General features: G+C 39.2%; 1 protein-coding gene and 1 pseudogene across 1 annotated transcript; one reads left to right on the top strand and one right to left on the bottom strand.

Moving 5' to 3' along the window:
• Positions 1-223: 223 nt before the first annotated feature.
• LOC148215362 (vomeronasal type-2 receptor 26-like) lies at positions 224-7121 on the bottom strand (annotated as a pseudogene).
• Positions 7122-12556: 5435 nt separating this feature from the next.
• Positions 12557-19272, top strand: LOC148215361 (vomeronasal type-2 receptor 26-like). The gene is made up of 6 exons (XM_088143623.1): positions 12557-12753; positions 13430-13715; positions 14040-14903; positions 15859-16086; positions 16573-16699; positions 18374-19272. The coding sequence occupies exons 1-6, from the start codon at positions 12557-12559 to the stop codon at positions 19270-19272; spliced, it is 2601 nt and encodes an 866-aa protein (XP_087999749.1).
• The last annotated feature ends 3193 nt before the right edge of the window (positions 19273-22465 follow it).

Below are 22465 nucleotides of genomic sequence, written 5' to 3'. Positions count from 1 at the left end.
GTATCACATTAATAAAAAAATTCATATCTACAGTAAATGATACTATTGAAAATATAGGTAAATGGTTTTCTTTTCTTTATTTACCAATAAACTATATTATTAATATAATGTAAAATGTTTTTTTGGTTAGATGCGAAAGACTCACAGATCTCCATCTGTGGAATATCATTTGGACAGCAGGAAAAATAAAATCAAAAAACAAACAACAAAAATTAAAAAGATTCTAAAGTATCTTTAGAAGATCCCAAATTGAGCAACAATAAGAAAAGAGAATATCATAATTTCTTTACTCCTTGCCTCTTATAAATAACTTCCTGTTGCTTAACTCAGGCCTCAGCATGATGATGTAGCATTTGGGGAAAAAAATACAGCACAGTAACCCAGCACCCGAAGACAAGATGGAGAAGACCTCCACAGCCACCATGGCTTTTCCTCGGGTGCTCAGATAGGTTGGAACAAAGGAGATCCACACACTGCAGAAGGCCAACATGCTGAAGGTGATGAACTTGGCTTCATTAAAGCTGTCGGGCAATTTGCGGGCAAGGAAGGCTACAATGAAGCTGGCTATGGCCAGGAGGCCCATGTAGCCCAGGACACAATAGAACATGGAGGATGACCCTTCGTTGCATTGGAGGAGGATTTCTTCAGTGATTGAGTGCATGTCTAACTCAGGGAATGGGGGAGAGACTGACAACCACACAGTACAAATGCTGGTTTGGAGGAGAGAGCAGGAAAGGACAATGGAAAAGGCCAATCTTTTGCCCACCCATCTCCTCATCCTAGACCCAGGCTTTGTAGCCATGAATGCAAGAGAAACAATGATGGTTTTGGCTAACACACAAGAAACAGCAAACGAGAAGATGATCCCAAAAGCAGATTGCCTGAGAAAGCAGGTCACTTCTCCAGGTTTCACCAGGAACAGGGAAGAGGTGAGGAAGCAGAGCAGGATGGAGAGAAGAAGGATGTAGGTGAGATCCCTGTTGTTGGCTTTGACGATGGGACTGTCCTTGTGTTTAATGAAGGACCAAAACACAAAGGCTGTGATCAAAGAGAAGGAAAGGGAAATGGAAGCTAAGGCAATGCCCAGAGGTTCAGCATATGATAGGAAAGTTATCTTCTTAGGGATACATCCATCTTGGTCTCTGTTTGCATATTGATCTTCAGGGCATTGGAAACAGTCATCCGCATCTGAAAAACAGAAACAACGTTTTCATTTCTTTCCTCATTTTTCACATTCCCCTTGCAATGAAGATGCAAAGAGATAAGAGTTCAAAAGGTTGCCCAGGCTGAATGCACTTATATTGATGGAACATGAATGGAGGAAAGCATATTAGCATATAAATATCTTTTGGGCTATTCCAAAAAAAAACAAAAACAAAATTAGAAGTCATCCTGAAAGTAGTATGAGATTGTCCTGAATATTGCAGTGATAGATTTCTTTAGGTAATGCTTTCTCCAAATTCAGGCCACCCATACTGAATGGCCCCATAAAGAAAGTATAATCAAACAAATTCTATTTTTTAGATGCAAAACCCATTCACTCCTTCTGCATTTCCAGAAGAATGGTCCAATAAGAAAAGTATAATCAGATGATATGCATACATTTCATAATTGACAAAAGTACTTTCTATTGTTCAGAAACAAATACTGTAAGTGGTGTCTTTTGCTTAATTTAATTTAATTTAATTTAATTTAATTTAATTTAATTTAATTTAAGTACTGAATGGACATATCTGCATAATAAGTGACTGGCTATATTATTACAGAGGATTTACTGATTTTTATTTCTTCTTAATTATAATCTGGGGAAAAATATTATATATGGTGTAAATATTTGAATATATCATAACCTACCCATGGTGTTAGCAATCTTCCCCTCTGGGCATGGAACACAATCATAGCAGCAGAATTGTTCTCCTTCCTTCCTTTTTTTCCGGTTTCCAGGATGACAGTGTTCATTACAAAGAGAAATTGGAAGGACCTAGTCATAAAGATGGAAGGAATGACAATAGGAATTTGAAAAGGCAGGAAGGCAGGAAGGCAGGAAGGCAGGAAGGCAGGAAGGCAGGAAGGCAGGAAGGAAGTCTCAACCTCAGAATAAAGAGTTTGATTCCTTGACCCAGAAAAAGACGAACAGAATCTTGGTGTTTGGCAAAGAAAATTTATTTAGCCTCCTATAGAATATAGACATTATTTAAAAAATAATAATAAATAGGAAAAGAGTTGCGGAGGCCATAAATTTGGAGTGTACCATAGTCCATATTGGATTTCCCCTTTGAGTTTGAGAGAAACATCTGGCACCAGAGTAGGAAATCTGAGATCGTATCTTCCTAGTCGGCTCCTTCTGAATCATGATAGGGAATACCTGGGAATCATAATCTCCTTGCTGGCTCTTTCTGGGGATCAAAGACTTGCTAGCCCAGTCCCATATTTCCAGATTCCAAGCACGGGTCAGGATACTTTCTTTCCCATTGGGCGCTGCTCCTTTTACTTTGTTTCTGATGGTCTGTTGCCAGAACAACTTTTTCCAATGGAATTATGTTTGAAACAGTCCCTTTGCCTGTTAGACCATGCCAGAACTTTATATATATATTTATTTATTTACATATCACATTTATCTAGCTGGCCATACCACACAAAGTGACTCTGGGCGGCATACAACAATTGAATAAAATAACAAATAGATAAACACCATCCTTAGACAAGATTAAAAAGTGATTATTAAAATGCAACCTTATCAAAAAGTTTAAAAATTTTAAATTTTAAAATATACAAACCTCCTGGAGAGTACAGAATATCAATCGTACTGGAGCCATCTAAGAATGTCTCTGGTTCCCAAAGATACCCCAGCCTGCTAGCACAACCAGGTCTCGAGGGACTTCCTAAACGACAGCAGGGAAGGGGGGAGCCTAACTTCAGGGGGGAGAATGTTCCACAAGGAGAGAGCCATAGCAGAGAAGGCCCATCTCCTGGGACCCACCAAATGCATGTGGCATTCCTTCCCTGCTGGATCTAATGGGACAGGCCGATAATCAGAGAGAGGCGGTCCCTCAGATAACCCAGCCCCATTCCATGAAGGGCTTTGAAGGTCAAAACCAGCACCTTGAATTGGACCCAGAAACAAACTGGCAGCCAATGCAGCTCACGAACCTGAGGTGTAATATATGCTCAGAGGTGTAATATATGTTGAAGCTTCTGGATGTTCTTCAAGGGCAGCCCCATGTATAGTGCATTACAGTAGTCCAATCTGTAGGTGACTAGGGCAATCTGGAAGTAACTAGCATCAGCATAGTGATGATACCTCATCCCATGGCGATAGATGAGCTCACCGGCGGCCTTATGTAGATGTTAAATAGGAAGGTGGGGAATACTGAACCCTGTGGCACCCCACATAACAGGGGCCAAGGGCAGGATCTCTCCCCCCAAACATCACTGACTGGAATCAGCCCCAGAGGAAGGAAATGAAGTAACGCAACACAGTGCTGCTCATCCCCAATCCTTTGAGCCAATCCAGAAGGATACCATGGTCCATTGTATTGAAAGCTGCACAGAGGTCAAGTAGGGCAAGGATGGATGTGCAACCCCATCCCACCCTCGCCAGAGATCATCCAAAAGCTTGACCAATGCTGTTTCTGTGTCATACCCAGATCTGGATCCCAACTGAAAATGATCCAGATAATCTGCTTCCTCCAAGGCCTTCTGAAGACGCTGCACAACCACTTTCTCAGCCACCTTACCCAAAAAAGGGAGGTTAATACTGGACAAAAATTGTCCAGTATGGTGGGATCTAGCAATGGCTTCTTGGGGAGGGGCACACCAAAGCCTCTTTAAGAGGCAAAGGAACAGCCCCCTCCCTCAAAGAAGAATTGATCTCTGGTAGAGCCCACTCACATGACACGCCCCTGGCCACTTTCAAAAGCCAGGAGGGGCATGGATCTAGGCAGCAAGTGCCTGAGCTCCCAGCTCGAAGGATACTGTCAACTCTCTCAGGTTCAACAGGTTCAGACCATTCCCAGATAATTGGGCAAGACTCCATTCCAAGCATCTCCTCTGGACCTGCACCAGAACCAGCTCCGAACTGCGAGTGAATCTCAGCGATTTTATCTGACAGATGCTGAGCAAATTCTTCTGCACACCCCTGTAAAAGGTGCTCTGGCCCCCCTTTACCCAAGAGGGCATATGTCACCCGAAACACGGGTGCAGGGCAACAATCTGCAGATGCAATAAGGATAGAGGAATATTGTTGCTTCACCACCCTTAGCGCCACAAGGTAGGCCTTAAGAGCAGCTCTAACCTGTGTTCTCTCATTTCATCTCCTTCAGCTCATCCATAAACCATGGTGAGTGACAGAATCCCCTGGAGGGGAGAGGGATTCCTTCCAAGCTTCAGATGGACCATGCAGCCGAACAGCAGAAAGAACCCCCAGCTCCCTCTGACACCCATCCAAGACCATGAGTCACTGGGGGGCAGACCAATCTAATGGCTCCAGCCTCCCTGCAGGGGATCATAGTGCTAGAGAATCCCATGGAAATCAGGGCATGATCCGACCATGACAAGGGAGACACTAAAAGCTCCCCCAATTTCAGATCACACAGCCACTGCGCTGACAAGAACACCACATCCAGAATCTAACCACTGGCCCATGATGGGCTCTGAATGATCTCCGTTAGGCCCATGGCCATCATGGTGGCCATGAGCTCCTGAGCCACCTCAGAGAAAGGCAAATTGAAGTCCCCCAAAACCATAAGTCTGGAGAATTCCACTGCCAGCCCAGAAATGGATTGAAAGAGCTCAGGCAGGGAAGATGCTATGCAGCAGGGAGGCTGGTACAACAGCAGCAGTCCCAAATGATCCCTAGAGCCCGATTTAAGGAACAGGGTCTCACATCCAGGGACCTGTTGGGCAGCGCTCTTGAAACCCACAAGAGATTTCCAGATGACAATTGACACACACACACACCCTGCCCCAGAGTCTCGGATGATGCCACACCCGAAACAAGAAGTGTTTCTGGGTAGACCTCAGAAAGGCCCCCCTCCCAAACCCAGCCAGGTCTTGGTAATACATGCCAGGTTGGCCCTGGCATTCAGTTGCGCCAACCAGAAGATCTGCTCCCACTCTCGCCAACATCTTACCAGAAATTGCTCATCATTTAACTTAACTTCCAGGTTAAAAAAAAAAAAAAGGATGGACAATGGAGCGTCCAAGAAGATAAACCCAAATTGTTACCTGATTAAAATCCCTATGCCAGATAATCTCGTCTTCATTCAGGATCATTATTCTTCCCTCTGGAGCATTTGGATCCACCATTCCCACCTTCACTCTCTGGAAGGAGCTATTGGGAAAAGCGACTATGTTCCTGATGTCAAATCCACCTTTCACCTCTCCTTTATCATTAAAGGACACAAGTTCTCCAGCTGAGTTGTTAAATGAAATGCCTTGAAGAAATGGGTGGAGCTGATTAAAAGACAATACAAAAGTAGGTAATTCAAAAAAAAGGGTTGAAAGATTGAAAAATAACTTATATTAGAAGTATTTGCTCCTGCTGGAACAAAGAAATTTCTGGACTTAGAAATAGGAGTGGCCACAATGAAATATAAAAAGGCTTTCAAGCTTTAGATAGGAGTTGAGCTGTCAGCTCCCCAAATCTCACTACAAGATGAGTTGCATTTCTGTTGTGATCATGAAGAGTAAAAGTATTTCTGATTGTGCTCTCATCAGTTTGTTGTGAATAAATTACCTGCCAGGGTTGGAGATCTGGAAGTTCAGACATATGACTGCCCACCCTAGTTCTGTGCCTGGATCTGAATAAGGAGAGGTCATGCAAAGAATGAGCCACGGCATAAACCCCATTGTAGATACCGTAGCTGTGGCCTGTCATGCTCATTTCAAACAGAGATCCAGGAAGCCTCTCCAGGTTCTCCTCTCCAGTACATACATCACCATCCCCCATGACCTTCTTCGGATCTGGCAGAAAACAGTCAAAGGCTTGCTCCCAGAAATCCTTAAAAAACCCATCTTCTTTGTTACTATTGGGTTTTATGGTGTGAAGAAGATCCTTAAAGCCCAGAATGTTTTTGGAGTGAGGAGTAAAGGAAAGAGATCCATAAAATAATTCAAGATCCCAGCTCTTTTGAAAGCCTGTTAATACGAAATCAATCTCAGATGTCATGATCCATACTTTCCGAAATGGTACATTCTCATTGTTTTCAGGGTCTCTTAGAAATAAAAAACTTCTGAGCCATGCAATTGTCAAAGGTGATCCATAGAGGAGAAATACAGTTATATTCTCATTGGTGAAATGCATATAAATATCTGCAGCAAGGCTAGCATATTCCTGCAGTTTATCCAAACGAGCTAGTTGCGGGATTCGTTGTATAAATGCCGAACACATTCTTTTCTCAGAAAGTAAAGGCTCAATAGTTTGCAAGAAATGTTCTCCACTGTTACTATCAACAGCAAAAATCCCAATCCATGACCATTTAAAATAATGAAGCAGTTGGATAATTCCCACATATTGATTGTCTTCATTGGGGACCATGGAATAAAAGGAAAATGGCTGGGCGTTATGGTTCTTCTCTGAGACAAATGAGCCATAGGTCAGCTAAAAGTAATGTATAGATGCAAGGTAAGTCTGGATGTAGGTGAATAGCAATTTAAATGAAGGAATATTTCAACATAACTTTTAAGAAGTATGTGAATATGATATACTTTCATGCATGTTTATTTTGATCAATCACATCAGAAGGTTCCCCACCTTTTGGACTGCAAAATTATTCTGACAGTGAGAAGAGAAGAATGTAGTAGATCCTCACTCTGGACTCTCTGAAGTTTCTTACCTGTGGAATCTTAAAGACACGTATAATGTCTGCAATAGAAAAGGATGTCTCAGAGCCAAGTCCTCCAATGATAGCTATGAGAGTTTTTTTAGCATCACATTTGTAGTTGGGTACAAATCTGTGCGATTTGAAGAGCAGGTCCAAATTGGTCCGATAGGTCATCCTTGTATCGTAGTAGCTGTCGTAAATGTGAAAGCCCAGAGTGACATTGGGCAAGATCTGAAGATCCTTGTTGATCTCTTTTATAGCAAATGCCAAAGCAAGGAGATGCTGGTAGAACTTTGTCATCACACTAGAAATAGAATGAATTGGTTCTTTCAGAAGTCAATTCTGAACTGCACAATAGCTTTGTTTCAAAATTCTGTTCTAACTGAAATGTGATGAGGGTGTCTCTGAGAAGACACTTTCTTTTCCAGAATAAAATAAAACTTAGAATACAGGTGAATGACACCATCTGGGCTCTACAGTTATTTGGATAACCATACAGCTTTCTCTTGGGAAGAGAAAGGAAAGTGTCTCCTATAAGGATACTGTGCCTCTATTGGAAAAGAAGAGTTTTTCTGTTTCTCGACTCCATTTTCATATTGCCTTAGAATCCATTAATATTTGGGGTGACTGGATAAGAATCAATGGATGTTCTTCCCATTGTTCTATTTTATCTGAGATATTATTGCAAATTCTTCTTAAATTATCTGAACATCTCCCCCTATCCCACCCTGTCAATCCACTTACAGCAGTTATGTGGCACAGACACATTGTTCCTCTTTTCTTTAAATAGAGTTTGCCCATTTCCCTTATCATTATATGAGAACAAACTACATAATTACCACAGAAGCAAACACTAGTTAATATTCTGAAGTTCTTAATTTAACATGCATCACTCATGCTTGCTATCTTTCAAAGATGAGAGACTGTATGGAGTGAGTAGAAATAATGTCTTACTGTGGAAGCTCAAAGAGATTCTGGGAAGGCTCCTCCTCGAATGAAAGTTCAGAGAAAATGTATAAGATATGTGAAACCATCTCACCAACGATGAGATCACCAGGCTGAAACCAGTCCTGTGGAACAGGGAAGGCATCACCCGCTTGGCACTGCAGATCAGCTCCTTTGCCCACAATAGGAAGCAATAGGTGCAATGAAATCAGAAGAAATAACATTTGATATAAACGAATAACAGATTTTTTTTCTTCTATGTGTAGATTAAAAGTTGTCTGACTCACAGAACATGAATTGGCTTAGTCCAATCTTTGTCAAGAGAATGACAGAGAGGACTGCTTGTATCATCAAGGTTATTAATCTAGGACTTGACATCTGGCAGAGATTGCCAGCGGCCTGTTTTTAAATCTGTGTTATGCGACTGAAAGAAGAGAGACATAGCCTTCTCCCTTTCCTTCCCCAGTCTCCGTTGTGCAGATGCTATGTATAAAGGCTTTCAGACTGTTGCCTTGAATGCTTAGCACTTTCCTCTGTCTTTTGTAAATCCATTGGGACTTGGGCTGTTTGAAGAAATGATAGGGATTCGACCAATTCCAAGGGGAGGTGGTTAGTTACTAAGGGTTAACATTCTTTGCTGGCAAATACTCTCAGGTTTGGTAACAAAGGTCCCTTCTGCTTTTCACGCAGGAGTTTGAATCAGGCTCATTCTATGCATATATTTAAAAAAAAATGCTTTGAGCCATGGCTTGAACCAAAACTGACTTTAAATAAAAATGGAAGTCTTGCTTTGAGTAGCTGTGGCAAAAAGCCTCTCTCTCAATCTGAGGAAAAAGTGCAGAGATGGGAGAATAACTAGTAGACTTAAAATACTCACTTCTTCCTCCATCATCCTGTTGGAATAATCAGTCTTTGTGGCAAAGTATTCTATCATCTATCTATCTATCTATCTATCTATCTATCTATCTATCTATCTATCTATCAAATTTGTCACTCCCCATCTCATTGAAATGACTCTGGGAGGTTTACAAAACAATTAAAATCAATTAAAATTACAAAATTACAATCTACTACTAATAAATAGAAAATAAATAGGTCCAAGAATAATTGGTAATCACTCAGAGAGCATCATCAAGGCCCCAGCCACCCCCAGGATTGGGTAAAATTCTTATCATAATTGTTTATTATTAACATAAGAAAGGCCATGAGTTTTACAAAAAGATTGTCAAATTTATCATGGTCCAGTGATTATTAGAGTTAAATGAGAGGAGATTATCCATTCACTTATAACTGGCATTTTAATCCTATATTTTAAAAAAGTATTTAATTCTATATTTTAAAAAATTCTCAAAGTTTGAGTTAGTCATTGCTTTGCTTCTACAAACTGAGACTTTGAGAATTTTTTTCAAGAAAATAATACAAGTAAAACATCAGAAGGAACAAGATGAGATGCTATGAAGGCAGGATTAAGAGGAAAGTGTATAAATCAGTTAAGTATGATTTTTTTTAAAAAGCACAAACAAATTTGAAAACCTCTCACTTAATTACTGCTTTAAAGTTCCAGGATATTTACATTTGAAATACATTTGAAATACAAGTTTGGATTTGGCGTGAGATTTTCTCTAGGACCATCTTTCATGAATATTCTTCCCCACATTTTTCAGTTTGAACCTTTTCAGTTCTGAATTAAAACCTCAGATACACTCATTATCCTGAAAGTCCTCCTTAAGATCTATTTCCAAAATTTATAAAACTATAATGCTAAAAACCACATAGGAACCGTACAATACTTCCTTCTGTATCCATTGATGTTTCTCCACGGATATTTTCCCCCCATAGAAGAAAAAGGTTAAATGGATATCTCACTTTTTGGATGTTCTGTGAAGAGTGACCGTGTAGGGTTTAATTCTGTTTTTTCCAGATTTTTTTGAGTGGTCTACATTTAGAAGGCACAAATAAAGTTACACTGGAAACTGAAACAGGTTTTGAGAAGGGTATACCACGAAGGAAGAATTGTGAAAATGGAAAACGATATGAGAAGCCATCCCAACAGTGAGGATGTCTCCTGGCTGAAAATCCATTCCTGTGGAACAGAGAAGGGATCACTTGCAGGACGCTTCAGAGGAACTGCTTTGGGCATCAGGAACATCAGAAAAATCACTGGAAGGAACAGCATCTTAACTTCTTTCTCTATCAGTAGGAGATAGACAATTTATCTTGGACAATTTATCTTGGACAATTCTGGAAAACATTAGAAGTGTTGACTAGTGTGCAATTCATAGTGATCTTAATAATACCTGATAATACTTGATAATACAATCTAATCACTGGCATCCTGAGTTCTTCTTTAGGGGACGAAAAAGTTGGTGTATGTATGCACACACACTTTCACACTTCATAGACACCTGTCTTTTGTTTTGATGGCATAATATTTAAGTTTCAGATGGTCAGTTGGTTTCATGAGTGAGCAAACATCAAGAATAACAGGACTGGAGAAGAAGAATAAATAATGAATACCAATAATAATAGGATAGGGGAAAAGCAGAGTACAAAATAACCCTAAAGACTAAAACCAGGATGAAGTTGAGTGTTTCAAAGAGGAGCGCAATATCCTTTCCCACTTGTCCTCTGTTGCTCCACCAGGCCTCTATGGGAATCCTGGTCCATGAAGACATTCAGGAGCACAAAGAAGCATACGTAATGCTCCAGCCTCCCAGTTTACCTCAGAATAGTGCTTTGAGAGGATGATTGGCACCAAGTCAACTAATAAGTGTGTGGTAATTGAAGGGGGTGGGGTTCAAGGGGTCACGGTGTTTGCATTGGTTTTGTTCTTATCGCTTAAAAGTCTTTTTATTTTTAGTTGCAATGGGGAGTTGAGGAATATTATTTTATACGTTGGTATTATTAGACACCCAGAACCAATGGGAAAGGGTAGCGTGCAAACCAAGTAAGGAGATGGATGGATGGATGGATGGATGGATGGATGGATGGATGGATGGATGACGCGGCTTTGCCTACCACTCTTGGTCTTTTCTCATTTGGCAGGTGAAGGCCTCACTGGAGAAATCTTGAGGTAGGGCAGGGCATCTCCCCTTTTGCCAGTAGGCACCCCTAGACCTGTGGCTCACAAGATAGGTGACAAGCTTTCTCTGGGGAAGAAGAAAGGTGAAAAAATGGAGGGTGAGCTCTGGGCAGAAGATGAGCATTCAGAAGCTGAATTGGTCCAGAATTCAATGGCATGTGCAGTCCTGGGGACATGAATGCCTATGTAATGATTTGATTGATTGATTGATTGATTGATTGATTGATTGACTGGTGATTTGCCATCAACCAGTTTTCGAATCAGCCACCACATAGATAGATTCTCTAACGTCCTCCGTCAAGTCTCCAAACGGTGCATTGATTGCCACCATAACTGAGTCCATCCATCTTGGTGCTGGGCATCCTCCTTTTCTCTTTCCTTCCACCTTTCCCAGCATTACAGCCTTTTCCAGAGAGTTGGGTTTTCATATAAGGTGTCTGAAGTAGGACAATTTGAGCCTGGTCATTTGTGCTTGGAGTAATAACTCTGGGTTGCTTTATTTGAGGATCCATTGGTTTCTTTTCTTGGCTGTCCACAGTATTCTCAGGAGTCTTCCCCAACACCCAAGTTCAAAGGACTCAATGTTCTTCCTCTCCTGCTTCTTTAAAGTCCAACTATCACTTCCATAGAGTGTCATAGGGAATACCATGGCTTGTCTGATTCTGATCTTTGTACATATAGACATATTACAGCATTTGAATATATTTTCCAAGGGTTTCATGGCTGCTCTACCAAGTGTCAGTCTGTGGCATATTTATTGACTGTTTGTTCCTTTAATGTTGATGGTTGATCCTAAAAGGCAGAGGCTGTCCACTTAAATTCATTTCAATGAACCAGTCAAGAAAGCCTGCGTGTTTTCCTTGTCACTGCAGGTTCTCTGGAACTTTCATTCATTCATTCGTTCATTCATTCATTCATTTATCGTATTTATATAGCTGCCCATCTCACACAAAGTGACTTTTAATGATGCCAATGGAACCCTAAAATTAAAGATAGATGACAGATAGACAGATAAACAGACAGATGATAATAGATAGGTAGAGGGTTGTTTTTTTTTTTTAAATCAACTTATAGATGCTAGAGCAGCACAGATATGAGGATCTTATTTTTCTTTTGGGGGATTAATAAATTTCTACTTCACTTTCTCTTTTAGCTAGTTTCTAAACGATTCTCAAACCAAGACCAGCCAATCTGTACCAAACGGTGGATGCTTGACCATATCCCCCAACATTTTACAGGGAAATAGTGTTCCCTGATCCTTTGATAAAATTAAACATTGGTTCTGATTGCACAAATCAGGGCAATTTTGTAGCCTCCATGTTCCCAATTCTATTTTTCCAGGTATTTTCAAAACAAATTAAACATCATTCACTTACTATGTCATCCAAAATAGAGAAAGATGTTGATCACTTATAAGAAGAAAAATTGCCAGGTTGCCAATGGTTCACTGATAATTATGTCCCTCATGTATTACTGAAATCACTCTATTATTCTAGTAGGCCAAAAGAGCAAAAGGTCTGTGCAGAAGGGTCTAGGAAGTCAAAAACAATCTGTATAAATATTTCTAGAGCCACAGAGAGGCAGGAAGGGGGAATGCTGACTCTGTGAGGTTCATTTCCACAAGTTCTCTCCCTCCTGTCTCATCTACCAGAACTTGTCTTTGAATGATAGACCCAGATCTTGTCTCCATAAGCAGAGAGTCACGATGTGGCTCCTCCTGGTGTTCCTGGTGAACAAAAGAGCTACCCTGAGCTGTCCTGCAAGTGATACCTTCCCTGTCCCTCATGAGTGGTACCAGCCAGGCGACCTTGTCATTGGTGGGATGGTGTCTCACCTGGTTTACCATTTTTATGAATTTCCATTCAAACAGCATCCTTTTTTAAACCTTTATGATTCACCAATGTAAGGAACTTTCTTTGAATCATCTGACCTTACACACATCCAAAAGAATTGCTTAGATGATTAATAGTTGTTTGCATAGAAAAGATAGAGTTGTGTATGAAACGGTAAGAGTTCTTTGCATTTTGAAAGTTTTCTAATGCTGAGAGAAGAGAGACTTTTCTTTATGTTTCATTCTTGGCTTTCTTGTAAGAAAGTACATTTTGGGAAAATATGATTATCAAAAGAAGTATGCCAAGTCTACACTACTATTCTTTGCAAAACATTAATAAATATGAGAATTTAGCTAAAGCTATTGGCATTCTATTTTTACTAAAGAGATGGGGAAAATTTGTGATAGAGTAAAAGTTCTTTCATGTTTCTATCTTTTGCAGCTTATACTAGACACAAATCACAGAGGTTGTCTCTGAGGGAGTTTAGAATGAGGAATACTCATGTTATTTCAGAACTGAAAAGATTGAGAGGAGCAAAATGTATGGGGCTAGAGAGAATCTCACCCTAAATCCGAAATTCTTTTGAATTCAGTAAAGTTCCTGGAAATCTAAATCAAAAGTGATTACAAAATTATTTAATACTTTAATCAGAAACAAAAGTTTCTGTTAGCCAGTTACAAACAATGACCACACTGGAAGAATTTGGAAAAATATTTTTGTAAAGGGTGTGCTTGAACTATTTGCAGTGTGATCCCAAAATTCTACCAACACATCCTAGCCTTGGTATTTGCTATGCAGGAGATCAACATGAACCCCCAGAACTTACCTAACGTCACTCTCGGGTTCCACATCTATGACAGCTACTACAACCCAAGGATGACCTACCGCACCACTCTGGATCTGCTCTTCAAATCCAAGACATTTGTTCCCAACTACAAATGTGAGAAAAATCTCATGGCCATCATTGGAGGATTAGGTTCTGATACCTCATCTTATATAGCTGAAATTTCAGGTTTCTACAAGATTCCACAAGTAAGTACACAGGGATGGAGGAGAAAAAATCTGCACCTTGTTGTTTTTGTCATTGTTGTTGCAGCATAATTAATAAATATTATACATTAGGCTTAGATTCATATTGAGACCTTCTGCAGAGTTTAAGGTAGAGTATTTAACACTCTTTTCTGAAGCGACAATGCCAATCATAGAAGTCAATGTCCCCAAGTATCCATGGACATTCCATACACGATGGAAGATTTTAAGGTAGTATTCCCTGCTCCTATTAAAACAATTTAACTATTATACGTGTTGAAATAATTCCATTCTATGCTAACAGTATGAAACTCCACTTCCTTTTAGCTGACATATGGCTCGTTAGACCAAGAGGAATTTCAGAAGAATAAACTATCTTCACTTTATTTCATGATCCCAAAAGAGGACCATCAGTACATTGGGATTATCCAACTGCTTCATCATTTCACCTGGACATGGATTGGGATTTTTGCTGTTGATAACAACAGTGGAGAACACTTCTTACAGAAAATGCAGCCCTTACTTTCACGGAATGGAATCTGCTCATCATTTATACAAAGACTTTCAGAATTAGTCCACACGGACGACTACACAGAACTTTATGACACATTCTCAAGAGTTTCTATTAATTTGATGAATAGCAAAGCAAATACATTTCTTGTCTATGGAGAATCATTGACAATCACCTATCTCAGAACTGTCACATTTGTAGTAGATCCTGAAAACAATCAAACTGCATTATTCAGAAAGGTGTGGATCCTAACTACACAGATTGATTTCACACTATCAAGCTTTCAAATCATGTGGGATCTCCAGATGTTCCACGGAGCTATTTCATTTAATGTTCATTCAAGACCCATTGTAGGGTTCAGAGAATTTCTTCAAACCATAAACCCTTATTCAGGCCACAGAGATGGGTTTCTGCAGGATGTTTGGGAACAATCCTTTGATTGTTCTTTTCCAAAACCAGAGTTACAAGAAATGCCCAGTAGGCAGTGCACTGGGGAGAAGAAGCTGAATGATCTTCCTGCGCCTGTGTTTGAAATGGAAATGACTGGCCAAAGCTACAGTATCTACAACGCTGTTTATGCTGTGGCTCACCCTTTGCATGCTCTACTCATGCTGGGGTTCCATAAGAAAAAAGTGAAGATGGGTAAAGAAACTGACTTTCCACATCTGCAGCCTTGGCAGGTATTCTCTCTGCATTGGACATTTCTTTTATTTCCATGAGCAGTTTTGAGTAGAATTACCATTTACACCAATATATTCTGCTTGTGGAATTGTGGAATTCTACAATTCCAGAATTCTGCTTTTGGAATCAAGTTAAGTATGAACATCGAGAAGCTACTATATAAATCGTGGTTTAGGTGTCAGTATGATTAATGAAGGAAATCATCATAGCTTGCAAAATAAGAGATGGTTAAAATGAAGCATAACTTTACATGATCACTTACATTACTTTCCATTTTCCTTTGCATAAATGACCATTTCTCCAAGATGTTTCTGCTTGGCTCATGAATATTTCTGGGTTGAGAACCTGAGCATTTTGTCCCTATCAGAGTTCAAGAGGAATAGACTGAGAGCTGCGGCATCCACCTTTTTGGAACAAACCTATGTTTGAAGGAATATCTATCTATCTATCTATCTATCTATCTATCTATCTATCTATCTATCTATCTATCTATCATCTTTCTGATGACCTATCTCTCTATCTCCCTATCTAGATATTTACTTATATAAGAATGTTTGAATATCAAATTCTAAAATCTCACTACAGGAAATTTGTCAGGTCTCAGACTCTCAAATATGTTTGTGGAGGATAAGATTATATATGGTCTAGGTTTAATCAGTTATTTAAATAGTAACCTAAATCATAATTGAAGGAAGTTATATAATTTTCATAGCCTGTTCTCATTTTGCTTTTGTTGATTGATCTTGTTTCTTATCTTTCTTTGGAATAATGTCAAATTAATAATAGGATAGACCTGTACATTTCCATGTAAGATAGATAATCAATTTCCTAGGTGTCCTTATCTGATATTAGTGATAGGAAAGGGAAGAATGAATTTACAAAAGATAAATGTACTAGTCTCTTCCCCATTATTATCCTTTCAATTCCCTCTCTCTTTCATTCTCTTTCAAGTAGCTCCATCCATTTCTTCAAGGCATTTCCTTTAACAATTCAGCTGGAGAGAGAGTCTTCTTGAATGAGAAACGGGAAGCAACAGGTGGATTCGACCTCATCAACTTGATCACTTTTCCAAACAGATCCTTTCAGAGAGTTAGAGTTGGAAAGTTAGATCCCAGTGCTCCAAAAGGGAAAGAATTATTCATTGATGAAGGTTTGATTGTGTGGCACCCAGCTTTTAACCAGGTATGGGCTCCTTGAATGGACTATCTCTTGATCCCTTATGATCCCATAAAGATGTCTTTGTCTGTTAAACCATATTGAACATTTTCTCTTTAGAAATCTAATATCACTTTTTGAAAAAAAAAATGGCATATTTTGTACAAATGTTGTCTATGATCAAGCACCTGCCAAATTGACAAAATGACATTATAATGTAAAAGCTGGGTTTTCATGTTTGGCTTGCAATTCCATTTGAAATCACAGGATTTGTATTATTTCCATAACATTGTAATAATGTATGTTAATTTACTGACCCTGCCCTTTTTCAAGAAGGCCCTTTTGCACATCCTTATAATATCAATATTTGTTTAATGTATAGTATAAATCCAACTAGATAAAATTCATTATCTCTTTTGGAAGTCAAGAATTCTTCCCTCCCCCAGAACAGAAAAAAAAGGAGAAACTGTATTAAAAATCACCCTTTGCAAAACCTTTCATGTTCATGACAAGGTTCTTCCACTTTCTTTGTGCAATGACCATTGTTCCCCTGGATACTGGAAGAGAAGTGTTGAAGGAAAACAATTCTGTTGCTATGACTGTGTTCCATGCCCAGAAGGGAAGATCTCAAATCAAAATGGTAGGTTAGACATTCCACCAGTTTTTCATTCTATAGATTTAAGTGAACTGTAATACTCTATTTTAAGATGCATGTAATTAGTAATTGAACTAGTTCTTCAGGGTGAACATTCAGTTCTATACCTGTGGATCACACTCTGTTCTTCAGGAGTCAAAGTTTGCCTATAAGATTCCTGCAGGTAGTGTTTCCTATACAGGGACAAAATATGTATGCATTGAGCCATATATCTTATATGATGACATGAACCATATGTATTTATTTATATGTCACATTTTTACCCTCATTTGCATTTGCTGTTCTTTCCCTAAGATAGTTCACTCAGTAAACAAAATGTTATGAATTTTTGTAAACTCAGGACATACTAAGCATTAGATATATAGAGAGAGATACTAAGCAATATATATATATATATATATATATATATATAGAGAGAGAGAGAGAGAGAGAGAGAGAGAGAGAGAGAGTTGTCTCCTACTGTACCTTATGATGTTATCTCCATAACTTGTGATGAGAACATAATCATCATAAGTCCAGCTTAATAATGTCTGACCTACTAAATATTTGAAAGGGAGATGACCAACCAGTTAATATTTGTACAGGAGGCTGGGAATTAAAGAAAATGTGTGCTTGAAAAAGATACTGGCCAAGTACTTTCTTCTTCTCCCCCCCCCCCCCAAAAAAATGTGAACATATCATTTGAGTCTAAGAGCATTGGCTTAAGTCAAAAACCTTTTTATCTTTCCTTCTTTTTCTCTTCAGTCCAAATTAAAGTATAATTTGAGGACTGGTAATCACCTCTTTTACAGATTGTATAGAATTAAGGAGAAGCAAGTTAAAGTTGTAGTTGAAATTTAAATCAACAACGGCAGTTTTTACAAATGATAGTGTAAACCTCAGCAAACAAACTTTTGATTGGCTCAGGTCAGGGTAGCTGTGAATAAATGCACATATTTTTTCCACTTGATCTGCCATTTTCTGGACCTTATCTTACATGAAAACCTGAAAGTAAGTGAAAGCAAAGAAGCTTCAGCAGACAAAGGAAAATTTCTGAATGGATCAGATATTCTACCATCAAAGGGACATAAGGTAGGTGTGATGAGGACCTACTAATGCTCTCCACATAGAACAGAGAAGCATCATAAAGATCAGGATGAAATACAGGGATCAGACTAATACACCTTTCCTATCTTGACAGTAAAATTAGGTGATAAATTTTACTTGTTGGACTCCACCTTATTTTTCCAGATAAAAAGACTGACCTTTCCTTAGTTTACTCACTCTTTAGGTAGACATTAACCTAAAAAAGTATAAATTAATTATTTTGGTTTGCACCTCAGAGTCAGTTCTTCTGATACTAAAGCCTTATATCCATCATCACATTTTTCTTCTCCATATTTTGGAAAAATGGGAAAAGTCCAAATTGTCTATAATGTAATACATTTGAACATTTTAGAAAGGACTCCATTTCCAAGAATAATTCTCTTTCCCATAGTCCTTTCTTTTATGCCAATCCTAAATTATTCCATTGAGGAAAAACTGCATTTTCATATCAACATGATCAAACAGGTAACCAGCAGAAAAAACTCAGAATGAATAACAATTACCACCTACTCAGAAAGTAAGTTTAAAAAATATGCAAGGCATAGATGACAAATTCCTTGCCTTTTCTTCCAGATATGGATGACTGTTTTGAATGTTCAGAAGATCATTATCCAAATAAAGAAAAGAATGAATGTATAATGAAACTGATGGTCTTTCTAGCTTTTGAAGAAGCATTAGGAATTGGTTTAGCCTCCACTGCTCTTTCTTTCTTCTTCATGACATCTTGGGTACTTGGAACTTTTATGAAGCACAGGGATACTCCCATTGTTAAAGCCAACAACCGCGCACTCACCTACACCCTCCTTGTCTCTCTTCTGTTCTGTTTCCTCTCCTCGTTGTTCTTCCTCAGCCAACCTGGCCAAGTCACCTGCCTTCTCCGACAATCCACTTTTGGCATCACCTTCTCAGTGGCCATTTCTAGTGTCCTGGCCAAAACCATCACTGTGGTGGTGGCTTTCATGGCCACGAAACCAGGATCTCCAATGAGGAAATGGGTGGGGAAAAGATTGACCTTTTCTACTGTCTTTGCCTGCTCTCTCTTCCAAATATGTAATTGTACTCTTTGGTTGTCAACATCTCCCCCATTCCCTGAATTAGACGTGCACTCAGAAGCCAAAGAAATGATTTTGCAATGCAATGAGGGGTCAGCCACCTTCTTCTACTGTGTCTTGGGCTACATGGGGATCCTGGCCCTCGCCAGCTTTATCGTGGCCTTTCTTGCCCGTAAATTACCTGCCAGCTTTAATGAAGCCAAGTTCATCACCTTCAGCATGTTGGCCTTCTGCAGTGTGTGGGTCTCCTTTGTTCCAGCCTATCTGAGCACGAGAGGAAAAGCCATGGTAGCCGTGGAGGTCTTCTCCATCCTGTCCTCCAGCACTGCATTAGTGGGATGCATATTTTTGCCAAAATGCTACATCATTGTTTTCAGGCCTGAGCTAAACCACAGGGAGCATCTAATAAAGAGGAATTAGTACATCATTTGATATTTTGGGGTATGAGAATTTCCTTCCAAAAAATTAATAGAAAGAGTATTTGCTGTCTTGAGGAAAATAGAGAAATTGTTATTTCATTCAAAGCACAATTATTTTTATGATTTATTACAATTGCCCATTCCAAAATAATATATTGATTCAAATATGTCCAATTTTTGCAGCTGCTACTTTTATGCTTTTATACTTTCAATTCATAAACCACTATGTAAATATATTAAAAAGCAAATTAACATTTTATGCACATCCATTTAACACAGTATCATAGGGGGTCAGGTTTATATTGGTTAGGGTTCTTTGAAATGTAAAATTTATATAATTTTTGAAAGCTGGTCATATAACTTTATTAAAAAAACTGGTTTCATACTTGGTCATCGCCACTCACTCTGTATCCATCATTCTATATCCATTGTAACCTATTATCAGATTTTAATAATATTGAATATTTAGTGAAATGAAATGAAATGAAATGAAATGAAATGAAATGAAATGAAATGAAATGAAATGTATTCTCTCTTTTGCCTCATTCTTTATTAGAAGTGTATGATGTTCAGTTGATTTGCTTTGGCTTGATATTAGAAATGTGGCATTTGGCATGAAAAGCAAAGGTGGAATTTGGCTCAAATCCTAAAATAAAATACCCCTGTCTTATACAAAGAAGGAGCACCAAGATGAAAATAACTGGGGAAAAACTGTGTGAGTCTTCCCTCGGGCATATGTATATATCCAGACTTAAATCTAGGTTTATCTTGATGGGAGCAGGCACACAATTTTTCATGTAGGCATCAGTAGGGGATAGGCAATTCAATTTCTATTCATTATAATCAAAGTTCAGCCAGAGGAGGAAAGGCAAGGGAGGTTCCTGATGTAACCTAACAGACTGATTCGAATCTTACAACTTCTGGATCTGCATCAGATGGAAAATCAGTAAAATGGATGCAAGATCAGATGGAGAAACGTATCTGCATCAGAAGCAAAAACATAATGGTGGAATTTGAGTCTTGACATCACCAAATATGTGTTGTCACTTTGATGCCACCTTGACTTCCTGTCAACACCGCTGTTCACCAGATGCTTCAGTTCTCCTTGGATTGCAGGGCAGTAAAACCTATGGTTGGGCTAGTGGCATAATTTACCAGGAAAATGCAACCCTCAGTGCAGACATTGCCAATGTAAGTATGAACCAAAAGTATAGCCTTGCAGGTAACCTAGACCTCAAGGACGCTTTCAGTCATTCCTGGGTGTTTCTTTAATTTGAGAGGTCCTTGGGGTTTATTATTATATTATTTTTGGTTGCAGAGTCAGCCAGATGTTTAGATTCGCCTATTGAGTCTTTCCCAAGGATCTGGGATAGGCAGATGTTGTTGTTTGATGGTGTTAAAAGTATTGTCACAGGATATCAGCTGTTCCAAGTAAAGCTGCCTTTTGCAATTGACTGGGGGTGATTTTGTCGATGCCGATGGTCTTCGAAGGGTGCTCCAGATGTTTTGGGATTGCACCTAAGGCACCTGTTACTATTTGTACTATATTTGCCTTCTTTTGCCATAGTCTTTCTACTTCTATTTGCAGGTCTTTATATTTTGTGATTTTCTCCAGTTCTTTCTCTTCTCTTCTGCTGTCTCCAGGTATTGCAATGTCCACTATCCAGATTTTTTTGTCTTTCTTATCAACAGTGGTTAAGCCTGGGATGTTATGTGGCAGGTGCTTTTCTGTTTCAATTCTAAAGTGCCAGAGTATTTTAGTTTCTTCATTTTCTATGACTTTGTCTGTTTTGTGGTCCCACCAGTTCTTGCTTGCAGGCAAATGGTATTTCCTGCAGATATTCCAATGCACCCTTGTTGCTACTTTGTCATTCCATTATTTGTAGTCAGTCTGTGTGATCTTCTTGCAGCAGCTGACTAGGTGGCCCACTGTTTCTTCAGCTTCTTTGCAGAGGCGGCATTTGCTGTCTGTTGCTGTCTTCTCAAGTCTGGCTTTGTAGGCATTTGTCCTTAAGGTCTTGTGCAGCAGGAATTAGCTTCTCTGCCTCTTTCTTCAACTTTCCTGCTCTTAGCCCTTGCCAAGTCTTATGGTTTTCTGCTTTGCCTGCTAGTGTGTGTGTGTGTGTGTGTGTGTGTGTGTGTGTGTACTGGCCATGTAATACTTTGCCTTGCCATGTCTCTTTTCTATTCCTCATTTGGTCTTTCCTGTAGGCCAGTTTGGTCTCTTCAGTGTTCAGTGAACCTTCATAATGTACTAGCTTCAGTGCATCTTCTTCACTGCCTTGTTACTGTTATTGTCCAAAATCAATCAACTGAAGGATGAAGTCCCTTTCATTGAAGGTTATGCATCCAGTGCAGGAAATAGACAGATCAATGTTTCTGGTCTAGGGATGAGAGAGAGTGACTGGCTCAAAATCACCCATCTGACTTCTCTGCCTAAGGACAGACAAGAACTCATGGTCTCCTAGATTCTAGTCCAGCACCTTAACTGCTAAACCACACTGGCAGTCACTGAGGTTCATATAGGGAACAAAATACACTTGGCTTTGCATAAGAGGGTTGTTGTAAGAAGGAAGAGTCTTGCTCTGGAAACAGGATAGTTCATAATCATCACAGGAATTCAGATATACAACTTTTCTAACAAGAAGTGGGTGTTTGGGTGTTAACCTTGCCCACTTGTTCATACCTGGTGGCCGTAATCACTTGAGGTCTTCACTTTAGTACCTAAATTTTCACTTCCTCTTCCATTGACAATAGAAACTAAGAAGTGAAGATGGAATTCTTAGAAAATCAAAGGTGGCTTGTGTGTAATTTCAGGGAAAGAACCTGATATTTGGTGCCTTTGCAATCCACAGTGTTTCTTTAATGGAGGTTTCTCTACAGTTTCCATTTTAGAAAGGATTTTAGTTTGTGCATGGGGCACCTGCTGTGGGAAACAAGAAGGAGTATAAAGATGGAACATGCATCATGACATTGTCATCCAAACTCCACCCCATTTGGACCTGCATAGTGAGCTACACAAAAGCATGTCATTTCCATGCCATCAACAGTATGCTCACTGTTAGGCTTTACTAAAATTCCCATGGATAATCAGTCTTAATTCACTGGAGTGGATACAGCCAGCTGGTTTGGTTGGGTATCATGGGCTTTGTCATCCTCTCCTTGAGCTGAATTTCATTTGCTGATTCCACTCC

Source organism: Python bivittatus, unplaced genomic scaffold (genome assembly GCF_059951505.1).
Source record: "Python bivittatus isolate LINGU-HERP-01145 unplaced genomic scaffold, Pbiv_v1 ctg000360_np1212, whole genome shotgun sequence".
In the NCBI taxonomy this organism is placed as follows: domain Eukaryota; kingdom Metazoa; phylum Chordata; class Lepidosauria; order Squamata; family Pythonidae; genus Python; species Python bivittatus.
The sequence above is the reverse complement of the archived record's forward strand: the minus strand, read 5'-3'. Positions and strand labels throughout refer to the sequence as shown.